Source organism: Somniosus microcephalus, chromosome 8 (genome assembly GCF_052327205.1).
Source record: "Somniosus microcephalus isolate GS21.2 chromosome 8, FLI_Smic_1.0, whole genome shotgun sequence".
Lineage (NCBI taxonomy): Eukaryota > Metazoa > Chordata > Chondrichthyes > Squaliformes > Somniosidae > Somniosus > Somniosus microcephalus.
The window spans coordinates 62,195,971-62,219,263 of NC_140994.1; the positions used below are offsets into that span (position 1 = coordinate 62,195,971).

The 23,293-nt window shown below is 42.9% G+C and overlaps 1 protein-coding gene across 1 annotated transcript in view; it reads left to right on the forward strand.

Moving 5' to 3' along the window:
* The first annotated feature begins 206 nt into the window (after positions 1 to 206).
* Positions 207 to 23,293, forward strand: part of pde6c (phosphodiesterase 6C, cGMP-specific, cone, alpha prime) — a 65,040-nt gene continuing 41,953 nt past the window's right edge. The window contains 3 exon segments of the mRNA XM_085996137.1: positions 207 to 703; positions 17,216 to 17,368; positions 17,462 to 17,551. Coding sequence (XP_085852263.1) covers positions 227 to 703; positions 17,216 to 17,368; positions 17,462 to 17,551 — 720 coding nt within the window. The 5' untranslated portion in view covers positions 207 to 226.

Genomic DNA, 23,293 nt, shown 5'->3' on the forward strand with positions numbered 1-23,293 from the left:
TTTGCTATCTTAAAGTCCTGACGTCAGGTTTAGGAGCAGTCTGGAAGATGTCCCAAAGGCATCAGCAGCTTTGGAAGCGGCTGGTCACAATTCTCATGACAAATGGGCTGCTTGGTGCCTGGATCTCACCCTGACCCGCGGCAGGCAGAGGGGTACTGCTGATTCCACCCTTCTCCCTCCCAACCCTCGGTGATGCAAATCTAAAAAAAGGAAAACAGCAGCAAACATGGGGGACGTCAGCAAGGAAGCCGTCGAGCAATATCTGGAGAATAACCCACAATTTGCCAAGGAATATTTTGACAGGAAGCTCAGGCTAGAGTTAATTGGTGCAATCTTCAACGGTGCAAAGGTCGAGTTAAAGGACGGGGCTTCCTTCAAAGATCTGTGCAAATTGGAGGAGTCTGACATTGTGTTTGAGCTGGTCAAAGAGATGCAGGATGTCTCCAATGTCGAGAAGCAGATACACAAGGTGCTACAGAGGATTGTGACCCTGGTCAATGCAGATAGAGGCAGCATGTTCGCATTCAGGTCGAGGAACGGCGTCGCCGAGCTGGCCACAAGACTTTTTAATGTGACCAGAGACTCCAATTTCGAGAATAATCTTGTGGCACCACAAAGCGAGATTGTTTTCCCGTTGGATATGGGGGTTGTGGGATGGGCTGCACATACCAAGAAGATGCAGAATATTGCTGATGTTAAAAAGGTAGGTTGCTACTGAACCATTGAAATGATGTGATGTCATGCATTCAATAATATTTAGTAGCTACATTTTAGTGCAATTCAAATCAGTATCTAATCAGCACCATATATACAAGGTAGCTTTCTTAAAACAATTAACTGAGAATTATTGTTTAAAAAGTTTAAACTTTCCTACATTTACATCTACACATAAATATTACATGCTGTGCACAATATACACAAGACGTAAACACAATTCCTAGTGAATCTCCTGTGACTGGAGAATTCATAGTTTGCTGTCTTTTCATCTGTCTGTGTTGTCTTTGTGTTGTGAGTTGTGTGTCTTTCATTCTTCTCTTAATTCACTATGCCCACTTCTGTTTTTATTTCATTGCCTCTGTGTGCTTTTTGCTTCTGTGTCTGTGGTCTTTTGCGGTTCTTTCGCTATTGCATTGTTTTCTGTTTCTCCTTTCTTTTGTGCTTTGTCTCTAGTTGGTTGGCTTCCCTGTCTCTTATCTTTTGTCGGTGGGAGGTGATGGTTAGGGGAGGGATTCACCAAGGGAGCTTTCGGGTGATGTTTAGGTGGTGGGGTGGGGCGGGGCGAGGGGGGTGGGGTGGGGTTGCTTTGCCTAAGGTGCAGAGTAGAAGTGGAAAGCAATGTGGAAAGGGTCATACTAGAACCACTTCATTTCACATCTGCTCCCCAGTGCTACACCTTGTTTGATCTCCTCCCCTTCACCCTATAATTTATTCTCCCACCCTCCCAATGCCGTCACCCCATGCGTTCCTGCCTTCCATCTTCACAGCACCTCACTGTCATCATGCACAATAACCTGACCATGTCGCCTGACCCATCTCTTCCTTGCTCCTTTTCCCTTACACTCCTCTCCCTGCTTCACAATTCCCTCCATTCCCCTTATCCTTTTTCTCCCATTACTCCTCTCTCCATTTGCTCCCCTCCCATATCCTGTCTTGTTCTCTCCTCTCTTTTGCTCCTTTTCCTCCCACACCCTTTCTTTTCCATCTTTCCTACCTTCCTCCCTTTTGCTTGATCTCTTCTATGCTCTCTCTCTTCATCCAGCCCCTTTTTTCCCCATTGCCCACTGCATCTTTCCCTAAGCTTCCTGTCCCGTCGTCCATGTCCCTCTCTTGCCCTCCCACCTTCCCCCTCCCCCCCTTCCTATCCACATACCAATGTCACCTCCAACTGTTTTGGAACCATAACTTCCACCACCAACACCTTCCCCACCACTCCCCTAGACCTACAGGTTGTTTTGTTGCAATGAGCTCAAAATTTGGCAATTTGGTTTTTAAAGGTGCTGAAAGCATTTATAATGTATTTGTTGGCTGGGAGGATGGTCCAAAGGTAGAATCCTGTACCCTCGAGGACAAATACATGGGGGGGGCAGTAAAAAAACAGGTAGCAGGTCCATGGATGGTAGGGGAGAATCGCGAGTGGGATGTTGGCAGTAGGAGGAGAAGCCTGAGGCCTAAGGCCTGTGGAGGTGGCTGCAGCCTAAGGCCCATGGTGGCAGTGAGGAGGGGAGGGGGAGATGTCAAACAATATGGAAGGAAGAAATAAAACTAGAAAAGCAAGTACTTAGAAAAAATAAAACTTACCAAAAACTTAGCTGGAAGTTCAATAATGGATCTGGAAAAGGAGCAGCAATGCTACCTAGTGTCAGGAGGACTGCACCTAGGAGATAGAGTTTGGAGGAGCAACAGCATCACCTAGCACTGGGAAATCTGAAAGGTAAGTGTAATTGGTAAGTATGGCTTTAAACTAGCTTGCAGACATGATGGAAATAGCTAAATCTGATCTTGTAAGCACAAGAAGTGCATACCAGATGTAAAACTTTGTTACAATAAGCCACAAATTGCTCATTCAATGATAAGAGAGGATATAACAAGAGCTAAGTAGGCAGTGGAGACTTTATGGGTAGAATTAAGAAATAGAAAAGGATTTTAGACTGTAGTGGGACTTATGTATAGGCCCCCTGGTAGCATGCAGGTGCAGCAGGCGGTTAAGAAGGCAAATGGTATGTTGGCCTTCGTAGCGAGAGGGTTCGAGTACAGGAACAAGGATGTCTTGCTGCAGTTGTACAGGGCCTTGGTGAGACCACACCTTGAGTATTGTGTGCAGTTTTGGTCACCTTATCTGAGGAAGGATGTACTTGCCATGGAGGGAGTGCAGCGAAGATTCACCAGGCTGATACCTGGGATGGCAGGAATGACGTATGAGGAGAGATTGGGTCGATTGGGCTTATACTCGCTGGAGTTTAGAAGAATGAGAGGGGATCTCATTGAAACTTATAAAATTCTGACAGGACTGGACAGACTAGATGCAGGAAGGATGTTCCCGATAGTCGGGGAGTCCAGAACCAGGGGTCACAGTCTAAGGATAAGGGGTAAGCCATTTAGGACAGAAATGAGGAGGAATTTCTTCACCCAGAGAGTGGTGAACCTGTGGAATTCTCTACCACAGAAGGCAGTAGAGGCCAATTCATTAAATATATTCAAGAAGGAGTTGGATATATTTCTTAAGGCTAAAGGGATCAAGGGATATGGGGAGAAAGCAGGGACAGGGTACAGAATTTGGATGATCAGCCATGATCGCATTGAATGGCGGAGCAGGCTCGAGGGGCCGAATAGCCTACTCCTGCTCCTATCTTCTATGTATCTATGTGTCTATGTGAAGTGCTAGATTGTATAAATGCAAAGGATTAGACAAGCGTGTAGCAAACGCTTCTATGTTTCTATGTTTCTAAAGGCAGAGTAGTTTTAATGGGTGATTTTAACTTTCATATAGATTAGGATAAGCAGACTAGCACCTGTCAGATGGGTAGTAAATTTCTTGAGTGTGTCTGGGATAGTTTTCTACAACAATATGTCCTAGAGGCAACAAGGGGGCATGCCATATTAGATTTTGTTATGAGCCAGATTTAGTTAACAGCCTAACTGTGCATGAACATTTATTCAATAGCGATCACAATATGATCGAGTTCAATGTAGCATTTAAAATGGAGAAACGAGAAACAGCTACTAAGATTCTAGATTTGTGTAAGGCCGACTTCAACGGGATGAGACAGAGACTGTCCACAGTAATCTGTTAATAGGTAAAATGACAGTAGATCAGTGGAAGATGTTCCAAAAAGAATACAAGGTGATACAGAACCAGTTTATACCCCTGAGGGATAAGAAATCTACTTGCCAAAAAAAAACAGCCATGGACGACTAAAGAGATAAGGGACCGCACAAAACCAAAAGAAAAAACATACAAAAATGCAAAAAAATTGCACAGATCCTGGCAAATGGGAAATATACAAAGAACAGCAAAGGGTCACAAAACAGACAGTAAGAGCTACAAAAAGGGAGTATGAAAAGAAACTTGCAAGGGATATCAAAATCAACACACAGAGTTTTTACAATTATATTAGGAAAGAGGGTAGTCAGGAGCAATGTTAGCCCCTTAAAAACTGAAAGCGGTGATATTGTCAATGATAATAAGGAAATGGCGGACATGTTGAATAATTACTTTGTGCCAGTATTTACAGTAGAGGAAGAAGATGACATGTCGGAAATCCCAAGGAAACTAATATTGAATCGGGGACAGAGACTCAATAAAATTAATGTAAGTAAAATAACAGTAATGAAGAAAATAATGGCACTAAAGAGTGACAAATCCCCAGGGCCAGATGGTTTCCATCCCAGGGTTTTAAAGGAAGTAGGTGAGCACATTGTAGATGTCCTAACTATAATCTTCCAAAGTTCTCTCGATTCAGGAACCGTTCCTTTAGATTGGAAAATTGCGCATGTCACTCCGCTATTTAAGAATGGTGAGAGAGGGAAACCAGGGAATTATAGAGCAGTTAGCCTAACATCTGTTGTCAGGAAATTGCTAGAGTCTATAATTAAGGATAGTGTGACTAAACACCGTGAAAATTTTCAGGTGATCAGAAAGTGCCAGCATGGATTTGTGAAAGGTAGGTCATGCCTAACAAACCTGATTGAATTTTTTGAGGAGGTGACTAAAGTAGTGGACAGGGGAATATCTATGGATGTTATTTATATGGACGTCCAGAAGGCATTTGATAAAGTCCCACATAAGAGACTGTTAACTAAGATAATAGCCCACAGAATTGAGGGCAAATTATTGACCTGGTTAGGAAATTGGATAAGCAAAAGGAGACAGAGAGTAGGGATAATGGGTAGGTACTTCAATTGGCAGGATATGACTAGTGGTGTCCCGCAGAGATCTGTGTTGGGGCCTCAACTATTCACAGTATTTATTAACAACTTAGATGTTGGCATAAAAAATCATAATCCAAGTTTGCCGATGACACAAAGATAGGCGGCTTTGTAGACAGTGTAGATGAAATCATAAAATTACAAAGGGATATCGACAGATTAAGTGAACTGGCAAAATTGTGGCAAATGGATTTCAATGTAGGCAAATGTGAGGTCATCCATTTTGGACCTAAAAAGGATAGAACAGGGTACTTTCTAAATGGTGAAAAGCTAAAAACAGTGGCGGTTCAAAGAGACTTGGGGATCCAGGTACATAGATCATTAAAATGTCATGAACAGGTACAGAAAATAATCAAAAAGACTAATGGAATGCTGGCCTTTCTATCTAGAGGACTAGAATACAAGGGGGTAGAAGTTATGCTGCAGCTATACAAAGCCCTAGTTAGACCACACCTGGAGTACTGTGAGCAGTTATGGGCACCACTCCTTAGGAAAGATATATTGGCCTTGGAGGGAGTGCAGCGTAGGTTTACCAGAATGATACCCGGACTTCAAGCGTTAAGTTAAGAGATTATACAAATTAGGGTTGTATTCCCTAGAAATTAGAAGGTAAAGGGGTGATCTGATCGAAGTTTTCAAGATATTAACGGGAACAGATAGGGTAGATAGAAAGAAACTATTTCTGCTGGTTGGGGATTCTAGGACTAGGGGGCATAGATTAAAAATTAGAGCCAGACCTTTCAGGAGTGAAATTAGGAAACACTTCTACACACAAAGGGTGGTAGAAGTTTGGAACTCCCTTCTGCAAATGGCAATTGATGCTAGATCAATTGTTAATTTTAAATCAGAGATTGATAGATTTTTGTTAACCAAAGGTATTAAGGGGTATGGGCCAAAAGCAGATATATGGAGTTAGGTCACAGATCAGCCATGATCTCATTGAATAGCGGAACTGGCTCAAGGGGCTGAATGGCCTACTCCTGTTCCTATGTTCTCCAAGACAATAAACTACCATTATATTTCTGCCCACTGTTTTGCACATTTGCTGCTTCTTGCCAATAAAGTAATTCTAACTCGGGTGTGTTGAATGTTGCATGTGCAGAACCTTGCTCACTAGTTGGAATGTTTAACATGTGACAGTACAAATGGGGATGCGTCTGCTTTCTCATAACATTAAACAGACTCGGTAGGAAGTTTATAAAGTGCAGGAGCTCCAATGGACTGAGTATTTTTTAAACCCAGCTCTTGTCACTGGATTGAAGCTATACTCTGCACAGCAGAAGGTGCTTTGCATTGATATGAAAGTGGTAATAGAAATGCACCCAAAAATATTATTCCATTAAGTAACTGTTATCCAATAGAACTGAAAAATGTTCTTAACAGTATTCTGGTTTTAACAATATGGGATAAACCTCAACGAACCACAAAATAAAAGGTTCAGTCAGTTGCGATTTGTTTTGAGAAAAGCGAGGGCTTAAATCTGAGTCATTAATTATATTGTTGGGACGGTTATTGCAAATCCACCATTGACAGATAATCGTGTTTCAGAATGGATCATGCAGATGGGCTTTGTCCATGCAAAGCACCTCCAGGCACTATCAGTACTCAAATATAATAAAGATCCTGTAATGTTTCTATAACATTATACTTCATTCTATTTTCTTTGATTTACACTGTAGTTGTGAATACAACAACAACTTGCATTTATATAGCGTAATTAATGTAGTAAAACTACAAGGCACTTTACAGGAGCATTATCAAACAAAATTTGACACGGAGCCAAATAATGAGATATTAGGACAGATGGTCAAAGAGGTAGGTTTTAAGGAGTGTCTTAAAGGAGGAGAGAGAGGTAGAGAAGTGGAGAGGTTTAGGGAGGGAATTCCAGAGCTTCTGAAGTAACTAAATTACTATTATACTTTAATTTTTATGTTAGAATATGTATAATGTAGCACCAATGTACAAAGTGGAGGTAATGAGTTAATTCATACCCTGAGTTAAACGATATATGGGTCTGTATATTGCATTTACCCAGCTAAGCTTTAAAAACATGATTAAGTGACTTCAAATGCTGAGAAATTAAACTGCAGAGCAACTCGTGGGAAGATTGGGGAGGATGTCTGCTTAGCCAGGTGAGGCAGCGCATATACAAGATAACATATCGAAGAATTTGTTTGTTGTAAACTCACAACAGGGTTCCATTACATCAAAGTATGGTGGGACTAATCAGGATGTGCTTGCTTTGCAGAAGCAACCCAAGACAAGGTCAGAATCTGTGCTTTGCAGAGATTTAACGAGGACTGTTATCTTAAAGAAAACATGTAACAAGCAAACCACCTGGTCAGAGACAACTGGACAGTTGTAAAGTAATTAAGATGAGGCCCCAGTCACAGAAAGTGACAGGAGCAACTGATAACAGAACTGCGAGTTTGTAGGTGGCAGGAAGGATTAAATGTTACGGTTTATAATTGCCATTTAGCTATAACTCTGTATATGCTGATAAGCTTTGCACCCGCCCCTAGGGCAGGGGTTTGATTTTTGTATAATTGTGAACGCTGCTAGGATATCGGTGGAGTCGGATTCAGACAGCGGTCTGAAAGGTTCTCCCCAGGCCTGAATAAACCGTTGTGACTTCAATTAGTTGGTCTGTCTTTCTTACAACTAGCCGGTGACATCAACCTTGTATATCACTTGGTCCGCACTTTGGGGGTTTACTTCAATTGGCGACGAGGATGGGATACGCGATCTGAACAAAACTCTCAGACAACAATAACCTAAGATAGGTGAGTATGTTTAAATTACCACCTGTAAAATTAGAGGTTAATCGCTGGCGAGACGTCAAGTAAGATCGACGTACAAAAAGAACTATAAAAAGAAAGACACCTTTAATTGAAGGCGGTTAAAACTGCCGGACTGCGGTACCAGAAAACAGGGGTTTAGAAACCTGGTAGGCCCATGAGGTGCGGCTCTTAAAAGAAGTAGTTAAATGGTTTGTTTTAACACTTGGTGAAGGACGAGTCCTTCTGGCCGAAAAAGTAAACTGACAGGGGCGGTAAGTCCCCTAACCCGGGAGGTGGGAAATCCTTATAAGCCGAGAGGCGGCGAAACCTCAGTAAACGAATAAATGATTGTACAATCGTGAGTAAATGAAATAACTCAATAGTCACAAAGAGGTTAAAACGGACAAGGGTGAGGTCTGTCCCAAACGCCTAGCCTGAGCCGGAATTAAGAGGACAGTAGTCCCACGTGATGGCCAGGATCAAGTAGGACGTAGGGAGACACAGACCCCACAGTATCAAAATCTTGTGACTAAAGGGTTGGTGTGTGTGTTTAATGAAACGGAGTGATTGACAGGAAGTAAAGAAGGAAATCTGAGAAGAGATATATAAAGTGAGATGAGTGAATTTAGAATCATGGGGAACAAAAGGAGATGGAAAGGAGGACTCCCCACTGTCGGGTGACCTGGATTCTATAACCCGATTCCTGGTAGATAAAAAAATTAAAAAGACAGTGCAGAGAGCCAAAAGGCTTGGTGGGGGGGAGAAACCAAAGATAAAGAGGGAATGGTAATCTTAGCTTGTTACCAGAAACAATGTAAGGAATTGAAACAGAAGGGAGAGATAAAGAAGGAAAAAGATCTAATTTGCAGGCGAACCAATTTGAAAACTCAGCAAAGGGGAAAAAAAAGAAATAAACAGGGATTTGGAAGCCAGGGAAAGCTGCTGAGTCACCAATTTAAAAAGGAAGAAAAAGATAAACTTAAAGCTTTACCAACATGGAAGTTATTAGCATCTGTACCGAGACAAGTAAAACACAAGATTTGCTGAGTGAAAGGAACCTTAAAAGTATGCTGGAATTTCAGGCTGTATAAAATTGTGTGTTAAAGTGTGAATGTTTTCCTGACTAGGAATGTTTAAGAGGTTACAATATTTTTTTGTCTGAAAGTCTGTCCTTTAAAAAAAAAAGAAATGTCTGCTGTGTGTTTTAGCTCCACCCACTTCTCTGTATTAAAAAAAGCATTTAACCCTTTTGTCTTTTCTTGGATTTTGGAAGTTTTAAGAATGTGCAAATAAGATTGTGCCCTCAGAATGAAAAAACCTACTACAATTTAAGTTAAGCTGGTGTGTAAAAACTGAGAAGAGCAACAAAAAGTTTGTTTAACAAAAGATTAAGTTTCAGTCTAAGATTTAACCTTGGAGTTATGAGGTAAATTAACCTATTAAAACCAGACTTTCATTGTGGCCACAGTGAAATTCTGGTTGGTGTAAATTGGTGTAGTCCGAATTGAATAAGATAACTCCACTCCGCAAGAATATCCGATAGTGGCAGGTCCCTCTACAATATTTAATTGACTATGGTACTGGGAGCCCTATAGAATGTGGGACTAGAGTTAAACCCTAGAAAGGTACAGGTAGGGAAGGATGAAGTAATCTACCTAGGATACTTAATAACACAAGGGAAGAGACAAATGCCCGAAGACAGAAAGGTGGGTTAATAAAGAACAGTACCTTGAGAGCCAGGTGATAACTAATCAGAATCAGTGTGATGTGTGGCCATTGAAGGAAGCAGATTAGAGACTTAGGGCTGCTCGATCGGGAGTTTGTGATTCTGTGTAATACGGAGGATTTAAGGAAATTGTCCAGTAATATGAATAAGTTGGGGCTAGGAGGGGATCCTGTTAAAAGCTATAGCAGACGTAGAGCAAATGAGACTCCGGCAGCATATGCGACAAACTGTGGCACACATGGGAGGGGCACTAGGACCAAGAGGACAGCTAGCAGGAGCAGCAAACTTTGATTTCTCACAGTCTCCCGTACTTACAAGCAGCTATGGTCAGATTTTGATCCAGAAGATGGGGTAAATACAAAGGCTAAAGTTGTGAGGAAAATGACCATGCGCTTTGAGGTGCGCCAGACAGATAAAAGGAATATCGGGGTAATGAATAAGCCAAAGGGCAAGGTTTGTGAAATGAAAGGGGGAAGCCCTCAGAGATGGCAGCAGGAAGGGACCGCGCCAGAGAGGGGAGGGGGTCAGGCAGGTATTAGGGCTATTTAATTATTGCCGGAACTTTATCCCAGAAGATGCAGAAATGGCCCAGCCTATATAGGATTTGATCAAAGGGGGGAAACCATCCCAGGAGTTGGTGGACTGGGGCCCGACCATGAAACAGCTTTTGTAAAGTGAAACAAGCCCTCGTAAGTGCTCCTGCCCTGGGATTACCAGACCAGAATAGGCCATTCCACATCTATAACTACCACAGTAAGGATCATTACAATGGCAACGGACAGGTTAAAAGGGAAAGTCGGCTAGAAGAAAGCCTATCGGCTCAGGTAGCAGACTTGGTGGCTCTCACCGAAGCCCTGAGGTTAGCCAAAGGAAAAAGTGTAAACATATACAGATAGTCGGTATGCCTTTGGGGTGGCGTCTGATTACATGGTAGCCTGGAGTAGGCGAGGATATATGACACCAGGAGGAGGACCCATAAGACACGAGAATATAATCAAGGAATTCATAGGAGCCTCTCTCCTACCCAAAGAGTGCGCAATAATAAATTAAAGCACACAAGAGGATTACTGACTGACACCAACAGGGCAATGCATGGGCAGACGAGGCAGCTAAGCGAGCAGCTGAGAAAGGGAATCTGACCAATGAAGCCCAAGTGTTCATGTTTAGTTAAAGTGTGAAACCACAACTGTCTTTCGGTCAGGAATGTTTTTTTAAGTTACGTGAAGTGACGCAAGAATGTTTTGCTCCACCTTCAAAAGCCTGCAAAGGAGTTAACCCTTTCCACTGACAGCAACAACTTCAGTATTACTGAATAGAATTTAAAGATATTGGACATTATTAAATTTAAGTTTCTTAATGTTAAGTTAATATTTCCCCACAGTGATAGAAGGAAAATTATGATTTGATAAATGGAAGTTATCTTATAAACTAATTGCAGCACTGTCTCAAATGGCCAGAAGGCTGCTTGGGAGGCTGTCCTGTTACCCAAAGGTAAATCTATACAGATAGTTAGAGACATGAGGCCAAAGACCAACAGATTATACGGGATCTAGAACAGGATACACGGGACGACCAGAAGGAGGTCCCAGCTGTAGGTAGCAAGGTGATGGCAAAAATAATACCAGCCAAACCAGGGCTAGCACCCAGATGGTCAGGACCTTATGAAGTATTAATGAACAGTGACACATGCGCTTGTATAGATGAGAACGGAATGGGTAAAGGAAGGTGGAAGCACTGGACTCAGTTAAAAATATATAACAAAGACAATGAGTAAGCCAGAGATGGTGCCTTTTGAGCAGAGTGAGGGGTATGCTAGAAGGTATAAAGAATGGGAAGGGGAGCTTCTACATATATCAATGATAGGGCTGTGTATGATGATAATGTTATATGCCATAGTTTGCATCTTCAGGTATGTCTGGAGACAGAGCCACAGACCAAGAAATGAACAAGATGTACAGCAGTTTGAACTGATAAAACGGATAAGAATAGAATAATTCTAATTGGCTGGTGACGACCAGCCCCCTTTTTGTAATTACAGGAACACTGGACGTCCGGAATGAGGTGGAGTGTCCTCGCCTTGATCCTAGGGATGAACATAAGTATTGCCGTTGTCGAGGGAGATTAGTAATAAGGAAAACACAGGATGAGGTGTATTTTAGTGTGGCACGTAGAGTTATTAAGCTTGCCATTAATATGAGTACTTTTGAGATGCCCACAATGTGTAACAATCATACAAAACAAATATGGAACTCCCTGTGGGTAAAACAATTAGAGGGTCCACAGGAAAAATCTATCTTACAAAGATGTAAGAAACGGGGAGTATTGGAAATGGCCAGAGCAGGGTATGCGGCCGGGTTAGCAACAGTTAATCGCTTGGACATAGAAGGAGTAAACGAAGGAGTAGAACTACAAGCAAAAATAGAGAAGTTACTAAAACAAGCTACCGGAAATAGCCAGCAATTGGCACTGGCAGGAAAACAAACAATAATGCAAATGTTGGGGGTGGAAGAGGTAGTAGCCCCCCATGCAGAAACAATCAATACAATTATTGATCGACTTAATAATGCTTCTCGCCAAACCCATAAGGAACTAATATGTGCCATGTATGGCTCATGGCTATTGTCGAATGCTCAGCATAACATGAAGCAAATAAATAATGGACAGATCCCTGATTGGATTACTAACGAGGATCTGGAACCTTGGATTGACACAAATAAAAGCCTATGTAAGGGGCGTAAAATGGGACAAGTATACCGGGCAGGCAATAGTCTGACCCCATGTACTAAGGTGATTGGCTTTGTACTGGCCATCCCACAAATCCCAGAAGAGGGACAGCCCCTATACGACGTGATTAATATAGGAGAGGTACAAAGGGAGAGTTGGGTTAAATATCATGATGTCCCTACCAAGGCACTTTGGGAAGGGGATGAAGATAATAAACAGAAGAATGGAACCTTAAGGGGGGTGGTAATGGACGGGGTGCCACCACAAGGGAAGGACAAGGGCGTGCACACCCCCCCCCCCCACCGAGGGAGACACATCCGAGTGCGGATTTACAAAAAACACCAAGTACACCCAAGGGGGATACACCGAACAAGGGTAGCACCAAAGAACAATGGGACATTTTGTGTCACCACAACTGAACAGAAATATGAATATCAAGATCTGACTTGTCCCATTCCCCAACCAAACTTTTGTTTTGATCCAAAGATATCTACACAGATAGGACACCAATATATACACCCACTAAGACCACAGGAAACGAAAACCTGGTCACTTGATAATATGGGACTTAATAAAGAGGTTGAAACTTATGTCATACCAGAGCCCAAGGCAATTCCTAAGTTAGAGGAAGAGGAAGCTTGGAAGAAATTACGGCAGGAAACAAAGGAAATTTTAAGACTTAAAGAAACACTGTTGCTAACCACCAACAAACAAGGGGTAGGGCGTGAGAAGAATTATTATGAAAACTGTGTTTAGGATTGCGGAAGTATGAGTACTAGACACCCTGGCTCGGTACCACCAGGGTGACGGTACACATAGCAAACAATCTTAAAATATAGCATATTGGCCATATTGGGTCAAAGTGACCAATGGGCCATAAGGGGGGACTGAAGTAACCAAATTACTATTATACTTTAATTTTTATGTTAGAATATGTATAATGTAGTACCAATGTACAAAGTGGAGGTAATGAGTTAATTCATACCCTGAGTTAAACGATATATGGGTCTGTATATTGCATTTACCCAGCTAAGCTTTAAAAACATGATTAAGTGACTTCAAATGCTGAGAAATTAAACTGCAGAGCAACTCGTGGGAAGATTGGGGAGGATTGCTGCTCGGCCAGGCGAGGCAGCACATATACAAGATAACATATCGAAGAATTCGTTTGTTGTAAACTCACAACAGGGTTCCATTACATCAAAGTATGGTGGGGCTAATCAGGATGTGCTTGCTTTGCAGAAGCAACCCAAGACAAGGTCAGAATCTGTGCTTTGCAGAGATTTAACGAGGACTGTTATCTTAAAGAAAACATGTAACAAGCAAACCACCTGGTCAGAGACAACTGGACGGTTGTAAAGTAATTATGAGGCCCCAGTCACAGAAAGTGACAGGACCAACTAATAACAGAACTGCGAGTTTGTAGGTGGCAGGAAGGATTAAATGTTACGGTTTATAATTGCCATTTAGCTATAACTCTGTATATGCTGATAAGCTTTCCACCGCCCCTAGGGCAGGGGTTTGATTTTTGCATAATTGTGAACGTTGCTAGGATATCGGTGGAGTCGGATTCAGACAGCAATCTGAAAGGTTCTCCCCAGGCCTGAATAAACCGTTGTGACTTCAATTAATTGGTCTGTCTTTCTTACAACAAGCCGGTGACGTCGACCTTGTATATCACTTGGTCCGCACTTTGGGGGCTTACTTCACTTCATAAAACCATGCTGACTCTGCTTGACTATATTATGATTTTCTAAATGTCCTGCTACCACTTCCTTAATGATGGACTCCAGCATTTTCCCAATGACAGATGTTAGGCTAACTGGTCTATAGTTGCCTGCTTTCTGTCTCCCTCCTTTCTTAAATAGGGGCGTTACAGTTGCGGTTTTCCAGTCTGCTGGGACTGTTCCAGAATCCAGGGAATTTTGGTAGATTACAACCAATGCATCCACTATCTCTGCAGCCACCTCTTTTAAGATGGTAGGATGCAGGCCATCAGGTCCAGGGGACTTGTCTACTTTAGTCCCATTAGTTTACCAAGTACTTTCTCTCTAGTGATAGTGATTGTTTTAAGTTGCCCCCCATCCCAATAGCCCCTTGATTATCCATTATTGGGATGCTTTTAGTGTCTTCTACCGTGAAATATTTGTTCAAAGTCTCCGTCATTTCCCTGTTTCCCATTATTGACTCCCCAGACTCATCCTCTAGGGGATCAACGTTTACTTTAGCTACTCTCTTCCTTTTGATATACCTGTAGAAGCTCTTACTGTCTGTTTTTATATTTCTTGCTAGCTTACTCTCATAAGCTATCTTCTCTCTCCTCATCATTTCTTTAGTCGTCCTCTGCTGCTTTTTAAAAATTTCCCAATCCTCTGGCCTTCCACTATTCTTCGCAACATTGTATGCCTTTGTTTTCAATTTGATACCATCCTTTACTTCCTTAGTTAGCCACGGATGGTTCATCCTTCTCTTAGAGTCTTGCTTTCTCACTGGAATATATCTTTGCTGATAGTTATGAAATATCTCCTTAAATGTTTGCCACCGCTTTTCCACAGTCTTACCCTGTAATATATTTTCCCAGTCCACTTTAACCAAGTCTGTCTTCATACCTTTGTAATTACCTTTATTTAAGTTCAGGACACTAGTTTGAGACCTAGCTTTCTCACCCTCAAACTGAATTTGAAATTCTACCATGCTATGATCACTCTTCCAAAGAGGATCCTTCACTTCGAGATCATTAATTAACCCAGCCTTGTTACACATTACCAGATCTAAAATATTCTGCTCCCTGGCTGGTTCCACAATGTATTGTTCCAAGAAACCATCCCGTATACATTCTAAGAACTCTTCCTCAAGTCTACCTTTCCAATTTGCTTTGTCCAATCAATATGAAGATTAAAATCTCCCATGATTATAGCCTTGCACTGTAATATATTTTCCCAGTCCACTTTAACCAAGTCTGCCTTCATACCTTTGTAATTACCTTTATTTAAGTTCAGGACACTAGTTTGAGACCTAGCTTTCTCACACTCAAACTGAATTTGAAATTCTACCATGCTATGATCACTCTTCCCAACCCTTTCTTACAAGCCATTGAAGTTCCTAAATTTTATGAAAGTAGCGTATGTGCGTGGGTAGTGTATATGGTTGGGTAGGTATGTGTATGGGTAGTATATTTTCATGGATAGCATATGTACATTGGTAGTGTATGTGCACAGGTAGTGTATGTGCAAATAGGTAGTGTAACTGCATGCAAAGTATATGTACATGAATAGAATATATATGTGGGCAGTGTATGTACATGTGTATATATGGGTAGTATATGTGCATGGGTAGTGTAACTACATGGGTAGTGTATGTACATGAATAGCATATGTTCATGGGTAATATATGCATAATTATATATGTATGTTTAGCATGTGCATTTTAGTTTATTTACATGGGGATGGTAGGTACATGGGTAGTGTATGTGCCTGTTTAGTGTATGTGCATGGGTAGTGTAGGTGCATGGATAGTGTATATGTGCGTAGCTAGATAAATAATCATACATGATATAATTACTGTAATAGTTATATGCATGGACCAAACAGGTCTTTATAACTTGTTTACATCACTAAGAGTAGTTCCATATGTTACTAAGTTAAACACTACAGCTATCGACTTTCAACCACTTACTGCTAAATCAAGACAATGATGGGAAATCCTTCTAAACTTAAGGCTGATTAAGGGAATGATCAAGAGGGATCACACAGATATGCATTTCTCAGGACTTGCCTTGTCCTCACAATTTGTGGTCAGAACGTACAAAATAGCTTCTCTGGTGGGAACACACTAGCCCCTGAAGCATTTGGTCTCTGATCCTGGTGTTTGCTAATGCACCGGTATCTGCATTACCCATATTCCAATTATCTACCTTCCTGATTATCTGCCAGAATTTTTGTGGAACTGTACTGTGCCAGACATCAAAATTACATGTTTGTTTTGTTAATTGTTTTGCGCATGTCTTTATTCCTGTGCCTAATGGGTCGCTATACCATATATGCGAGAACAAAGCGGGTAATTTTAACACTCGGCGATGATGTAAAACAGGCGGTATCGGATAGTCCGCCTATTATACACCACGCCCCGATTTTGTTTTGCATTGACTTCAATGGAAAAGAAAATCGAGCGTGGCATACAACGCGTCACCCCTCAAAAATCACCTGTTTTAGACTATCGGCGAAAGTTAAAATGACCATGGGGAACTTTCAATGATCTGCCAATTTCCGTTATGCACGGGGTGGGCTTTGTACTTTGGCGAATAGTAGAGGCTCCTCTGTAACTCTAGCTATTGAAAGACAGTCACACTAATGAGTATTGACTGGCCAGTGCATCCAAAATCTGTTACTGTAGCCTTGAATTTCCTTGAATCTTCAGCCACTGCGCACCATAATTTAACTGGAAGTATGACAGAAAACCCATTGATGCGTGTAAACAGGGTTTTGGCGAAATTATGACGACGCGGTGACAGAAAATCCAAATCAAGGGCTTTATTTCCGTTTGAGATAATCCAGAGGGTTTTCCAATCAACAATAACTGTTTTCATGAAGTTTTGCTACATCCCACAGTGGATGCAGGCGGGTGTGGCTTTGCCAGATTGTCTTGATTAAATAAATTTACCATTAACGTCTCACCCCGCTCCTACCTGCATAGCACGTCTCTTCCAAACTTCGACAGACTGACTTTTCCTATTTTTAACTGGCAAGTGGATGTGTGCAAGCTTGTAATAGAGATTTCATAGAATGCAGTTCAACTATTATCATAGTAAAAAAAAATAACAATTTCTGTTCGATTTATCACATCCCTCATTTCCCCCCAGAATTATAAAAAGGAGAAATTGCAATATTGAACATCATGAATGGAGGGAGAATCCTGGTTTTCCTAAAATATAGAATTATAATTAAATGGAGTACATGAACGTTTACTTAGACATCTAAATACGAGGACACTATTATTGTAAAAATGGCCTATAACATGTCTTGGAGACAAACGGAAATGTGACTCTGTGGTTCTGTCCTACGATGCCCATTTTTCTGAATTTGTTGATAAACAGACTGGCTACACGACCTTGAACATGCTAGCTGCTCCAATGGTGCAGGGGAAGGAGGTATTAGCAGTCCTGATGGTGATCAACAAAATTGGTGAACCACAGTTCACAAAGGAAGACCAAGAGGTAAATAGAGATAACTGTCTGAGATTTTTGTACACGTTTAAGGAAAAGCAAATCTATTGACTGATAACCTATCTACACATTTTATATTCCTAGGTTTTTACAAAATATCTTAATTTTGCATCTTTAGCACTGAAATTCTCTCACGTGAATTACCTCTACAATGTGGAATTGTGACGGTTCCAGGTAATATTTTATTAAATTAAAATAAATTCTCATTAAACTTGATTCTTTCTCTGATGCTCATACATTACATTTTAATGTTAATCTACACGATTGAGAATGTGCTAATCTGAACAATAATGAAATCAGTAGCATAGGAAGGGCTGCAAGAGAAAATCTTTCCCCGGGGTGTGTCCAGGTGAGTTATAACTCCTGAAGCTTCTCTCTTGCAGTTGATAATGCAAACTGAAAATGATATGACATAACCACTGACGTAATAAAACTCACTACGCACTTGGTTTGAGCATAAAGCAAGGCTTTAATCAACTTGTTTCAGAACATGGAGGCCTAGTTGTATTCCACTAGCTCCTTGTCTTACAAAATGTCCGTCAAGCTGGGCCCACGCCCGAGTATTTATACTCCTTGGACGGCACCACCAGCTGGCTGTCCAGCGTTATTTCATGAGTAGTTTCTTGATGAATGATGAGATTTATAACATTCTTCTTGCCTAAAAGATTTGGAAGTCTGACGACTTCCTCTTAGCGGATTAGGCGGACCACGAATAGCCGCAGTCTTTTAGATTTTTGTTTATGGCTAGAAGGCATGTCTCCCTGGACCGTGTCTTGGTCCCTGGGCCACTTGATCCGTACCGGTGAATCGACAGGGCCCGTGTTGCTCTGATCGACCCGAGGGAGGCTGCGGAGATCGTGACTCCAGGTGTGGGTCCCCACAGGCGCAGAACTGGCTTCATCCTGTTGGATAGCCAGGAATTGACCGGCGTCCTGGCCTCGGGTGGCCATCCCATGGGGAGCGCTCGGCTCCCCGAGTGGATTCGGTGGGGCAGCTGGCAGATCTCTCGACGTCCCAGGTAGGGCGTCATCTTCGGGGGAGCGCAGAGTGTCGGCATCATCCCCGTGGAACCGGCTAGACAGGGAGCCAGGTCCCGGAGCGAAACGGTGGACTCCCGACCATCAGGGTACCGCACGTGCGCGTATGTGGGGTTGACGTCCGTGAGTTCTACCTCGTCGATGAGAGGATCGTTTTTAGATGATCGGACGAATCTTCAGAGCAGCACGGGGCCGGGAGCTGCCAACCATGACGGTAGAGACGTCCCATGGGTGGAGCGACGCTGGAAGCTGAAGAATCGCTCATGAGGTGTGACATTGGTAGACGTAGAAAGGAGAGACCTGATGGAATGCAACACATCAGGGAGCATAGTGTCCCACTGCTGGTCTGGTAGGTTGCGTGACCTCAGCACAAGATGAACAGCATTCCAAATGATAGCGTTGTATCTCTCAACCTGTCTGTTACCAATGGGATGGTATGGTGTCGTTTTACTTGTGGCGATTCCCCGTTGGGAGAGATAACTTTTGAGTTCACTTGACATGAAGGAGGGACCCCCGATCAGAGTGGATGAAATTGGCCGTACCGCAAAGGGAAAAGACTTGATCAAGGCATTTGATCACTGTGGAAGTAAGCATATTGGGACAGGGGAAAGCAAAGGGAAAGCGTGAATATTCATCCACCATAGTCAGTAAGTAGGTGTTTCGCGTTGAGGAAGGCAATGTCCCTTTAACGTCAATGCTGAGTCGCTGCATAGGCTGTGTAGCGTGTATGAGCGAGCCATCCGACGGACGGAAGAATTGCGGTTTAAATTCCGCACAAATTCTACAAGAGGAGCACGTTCTTTTCACATCTTCCGTAGGAAAATGGGAGATTTTTAGATCGCACAAAGTGCAACATATGGGTAATGCCAGGATGGCATAAGTCAGTATGAAGATCCGCCAGTGTCGAAGTTGACATAGAAGAGCAGAATGCCCGCGTGAGGGTATCCGGGGCCACATTCTCTTTGCCGGGTCGATAATGTATGGTGTATCCAAAGGCGGCCAATTCCATCCTCCAGAGTTGTATTTTGTTATTCTTGATCTTAGTGCGTTTTCGGTTATCCAGTAGAAAGACCACGGAGCGCTGATCGGTTATAAGTGTGAAATGGCGACGAGCGAGAAAATGACTCATTTACGTACCGCTTTGATGATGGCTGTAGCCTCCTTCTCGACAGGAGGATAATGGAGCTCGCTACCCTGCAAAGTTCTGGACAGAAATGCAACGGGTCGACCACCTTGATTCAAGGTAGCAGAGATCGCCACATCCGATGCATCGTACTCGACCACGAAAGGAAGATTTTCATCAATGGAACGAAGCGTGGCTTTTTCCAGTTGTCGCTTGAGGAGGTTGAAAGCTGAAATAGCCATTGCCTCCAATGGAAATGACATTGCGTGAAGCAGGGGCTGGATCTTGTCGGAGAAGTGGGGTATCCATTTCGCATAATAGGCGAACATGCCGAGTGCCCGACGAAGAGAGCCGAGATTCGTAGGGGGAGGGAGCTCCTGAAGCGGACGAAGTCGCTCTGGATCCAGTTTGATGACACCGTTGCCCACCCAGTAGCCAAGGATGTTGACTGATGGTACTGATTTCACAGATTTGGACTCATTTAAGGTTAAGTTGCGACGACGGAGAACATCAAAAAATTTCTGGAGGTTGGCATCATGCTCCTTCTGGTCATGACCAGCAATGGTGATATTATCCAGATATGGAAAAGTGTCTGTTAAGTTCTCCTGTTTGACTAGGCTATCCATTGCCCATTGAAAGACGGCCACCCCATTGGTGACCCCAAATGGAAGGCGACAAAACTGGTAAAGCCGACCATTGGCCTCAAAGGCCGTATACTTTTTGTTAGAGTCCTTTAACGGTACTTGATGATATGCGCTCTTTAAATGAAAAGTTGAAAATATCTTGTAGTTGGCAAGGTTATTGACCATGTCATCGATGCGTGATTGTGGGTAGGCATCCAGGTCAGTATACTGGTTAATAGTTTGCGAGTAATTGATGCAAAGACGTTTCTTGTGTTGCTTCAGAGGATTTTTAACAACGACGACTTGAGCCCGCCAGGAAGATGAACATGGCTCAATGATACCGTCAGCTGGAAGGCGAGAGATTTCTGTCTCAATAAAGGATCGATCATCTTGGCTGAAACGTCGTGATTTAGTGACTATGGGCTTACATCGGGGTGAAAGATTGGCAAACAAGGAGGGCTCGTCGAGCGAAGCCGCCGAAAGCGCACAAAACGGTACTTTAGAAATAGTAAGCTCCGGCTTTGACCTGCCAAACTCGAAAGTGAGTCTTTTGTGTTGTTTCTGGAAATCCTGTCCCAGGAGCACATCACTGCATAGGTTCTTGAGCACCCCGAGCCAGGTGGAGAAATAAGTGCGGCCATTGAGAATAAGGTCAACAAGACAAAAGCCGGAAGAATTGGTGGTCAGTGTCGTCAGAGCCATTGCAATTTCCCTGTCTGAGGGGACCGAGTGTAACATATCAAAGTTTGCAGATGATACTAAGATGGGAGGGAAAGTAGTGAGTGAGGAGGACATAAAAAACCTGCAAGGGGACATAGACAGGCTAAGTAAGTGGGCAGAGATTTGGCAGATGGAATACAATACTGGAAAGTGTGAGGTTATGCACTTTGGCAGGAAAAATCGTAGAGCAAGTTATCTTAATGGCAAGAAACTGGAAAGTACTGAAGTACAAAGGGATCTGGGGGTCCTCGTGCACGAAACTCAAAAGGTTAGTATGCAGGTGCAGCAAGTGATTAAGAAGGCCAATGGAATGTTGGCTTCCATTGCTAGGGGGATAGAATATAAAAATAGGGAGGTATTGCTTCAGTTGTACAAGGTATTGGTGAGACCGCACCTGGAATACTGCGTACAGTTTTGGTGTCCATACTTAAGAAAGGACATACTTGCTCTCGAGTCAGTACAAAGAAGGTTCACTCGGTTAATCCCGGGGATGAGGGGATGGACATATGAGGAGAGGTTGAGTAGATTGGGGCTCTACTCATTGGAGTTCAGAAGAATGAGAGGCGATCTTATTGAAACATATAAGATTGTGAAGGGGTTGGATCGGGTGGATGGGGGTAAGATGTTCCCGATGATGGGTGAAACTAGAACTAGGGGACATAGTCTTAGAATAAGGGGCTGCTCTTTCAAAACTGAGATGAGGAGGAACTACTTCACTCAGAGGGTGGTAGGTCCATGGAATATGCTGCCCCAAAAAGCTGTAGAAGCTACATCATTACATAAATTTAAAACAGGAATAGACAGTTTCCTAGAAGTAAAGGGAATTAAGGGTTACGGGGAGCGGGCAGGAATTTGGACATGAGTCTAGGTTCGGATCGGTCATGGCCCTGTGGGTAGCGGAATGGGCCCAGGGGCCGTGTAGCCTGATCCTGCTCCTATTTCGTGTGTCTAATTCTGTTAGATTCAGGAGATGGTTCTGTGATAGTGGATTGGCGGTTAGGATCAGATCAGCCATGATCTTATTGAATGGCGGAGCAGGCTCGAGGGGCCGATTGGCCTACTCCTGCTCCTATTTCTTATGTTCTTATGTAAATACGCAGTTTTAACTTACTGACAGCCCGCTCACTAATGATGCTGTCAGAGCTGCATGAGTCGATTAGTGCACTCAAAATGTGTCCATTTACCGAAACCTTCGTGTCTGCATGGGAGAGACTTTGGGGAAAAACAGCTGTGATGGGAGGAGGGGCAGTTTTACCCTTAACAGCTGTAACCTTAGTAGTGGTTCTTGGGGGAGGAGCAGTTTTATAGATTGCAGCTGTAACCTTAGTAGTGGCTCTTGGGGGAGGAGCAGTTTTATAGATAGTAGCTGCAAAACTAACAGGAGCTCTCGACCGGTATACCTTAGAAAAGTGGCCTTTCTTACTAAAAGCGGCTCTTGACTGGCATACCTTAGAAAAGTGATCTTTCTTGCTGCAATGATTGCAGGTCACCTTACGAGCAGGACAAAATTTCCTATATTGGAACATACCTCCACAGAAGAAACACTTCCTTCCAGATTGCCAAGATGCCGCTAGGGCAGGGTCATCATCAGTGAAGGTTTCTAGGGTGGGGTTGTCATCAGCCGGGTTGGAGTCATCATCCGTGAGGGCTTCCGCCCGAGGCCTATCGAAAGAGTCACTAAAAATGATAGCAGCAGCCCATGCACGTGGTGAAAGATAGGTATCTGCATTCCTCTTTGCTAAGTCCAGAGAACATGCCTGGTCATCGGCAGCCTGTAACTTGAGGATTTTATTCTCCAACAGGCCACTGACGTATGAAGGGAGACGCAATCCCATTAATAAAGGAATCACAAATTAACTCCTCCTGGTACTGCTCAGCTGTAACAGCTTTAAGATTACAATCCTTGCTGAGCCTGCGAAGTTTCTGAAGGAATTCGTCAAGTGAGTCCCCGGGTTATTGTCGAGTTGTGGCCAGTAGATGCCGAGCAAAAATTTCATCTGGGACTTGACATATAGCTGTTGTAGTATTTGGATAGCGGCGTCATATCTACACAGTCTTTGATATAATCAAACACATGAGGGGATACATAATTAGCAAGCATTCGTAACTTGTTAGGAACATTCTCATCACACTCCTCAAGAAAGTTGCTAAAGGTACGTGAATTCGGGTCCAGGTCAAGATGGGCGGGTCTGAGTAGTTTCTCCATGATGGATCGATTACTTGTCTGAGTTCCCTTCTACGGTTCAAGTCGTAGCTGGCTGTTCCCAAAGCGTGGAGTCGATATCAAGTTGATTAAATTGACGTAATAAAACTCACTATGCACTTGGTTTGAGCATAAAATAAGGCTTTAATCAACTTGTTTCAGAACATGGAGGTCTAGTTGTACTTCACTAGTTCCTTGTCTTACAAAATG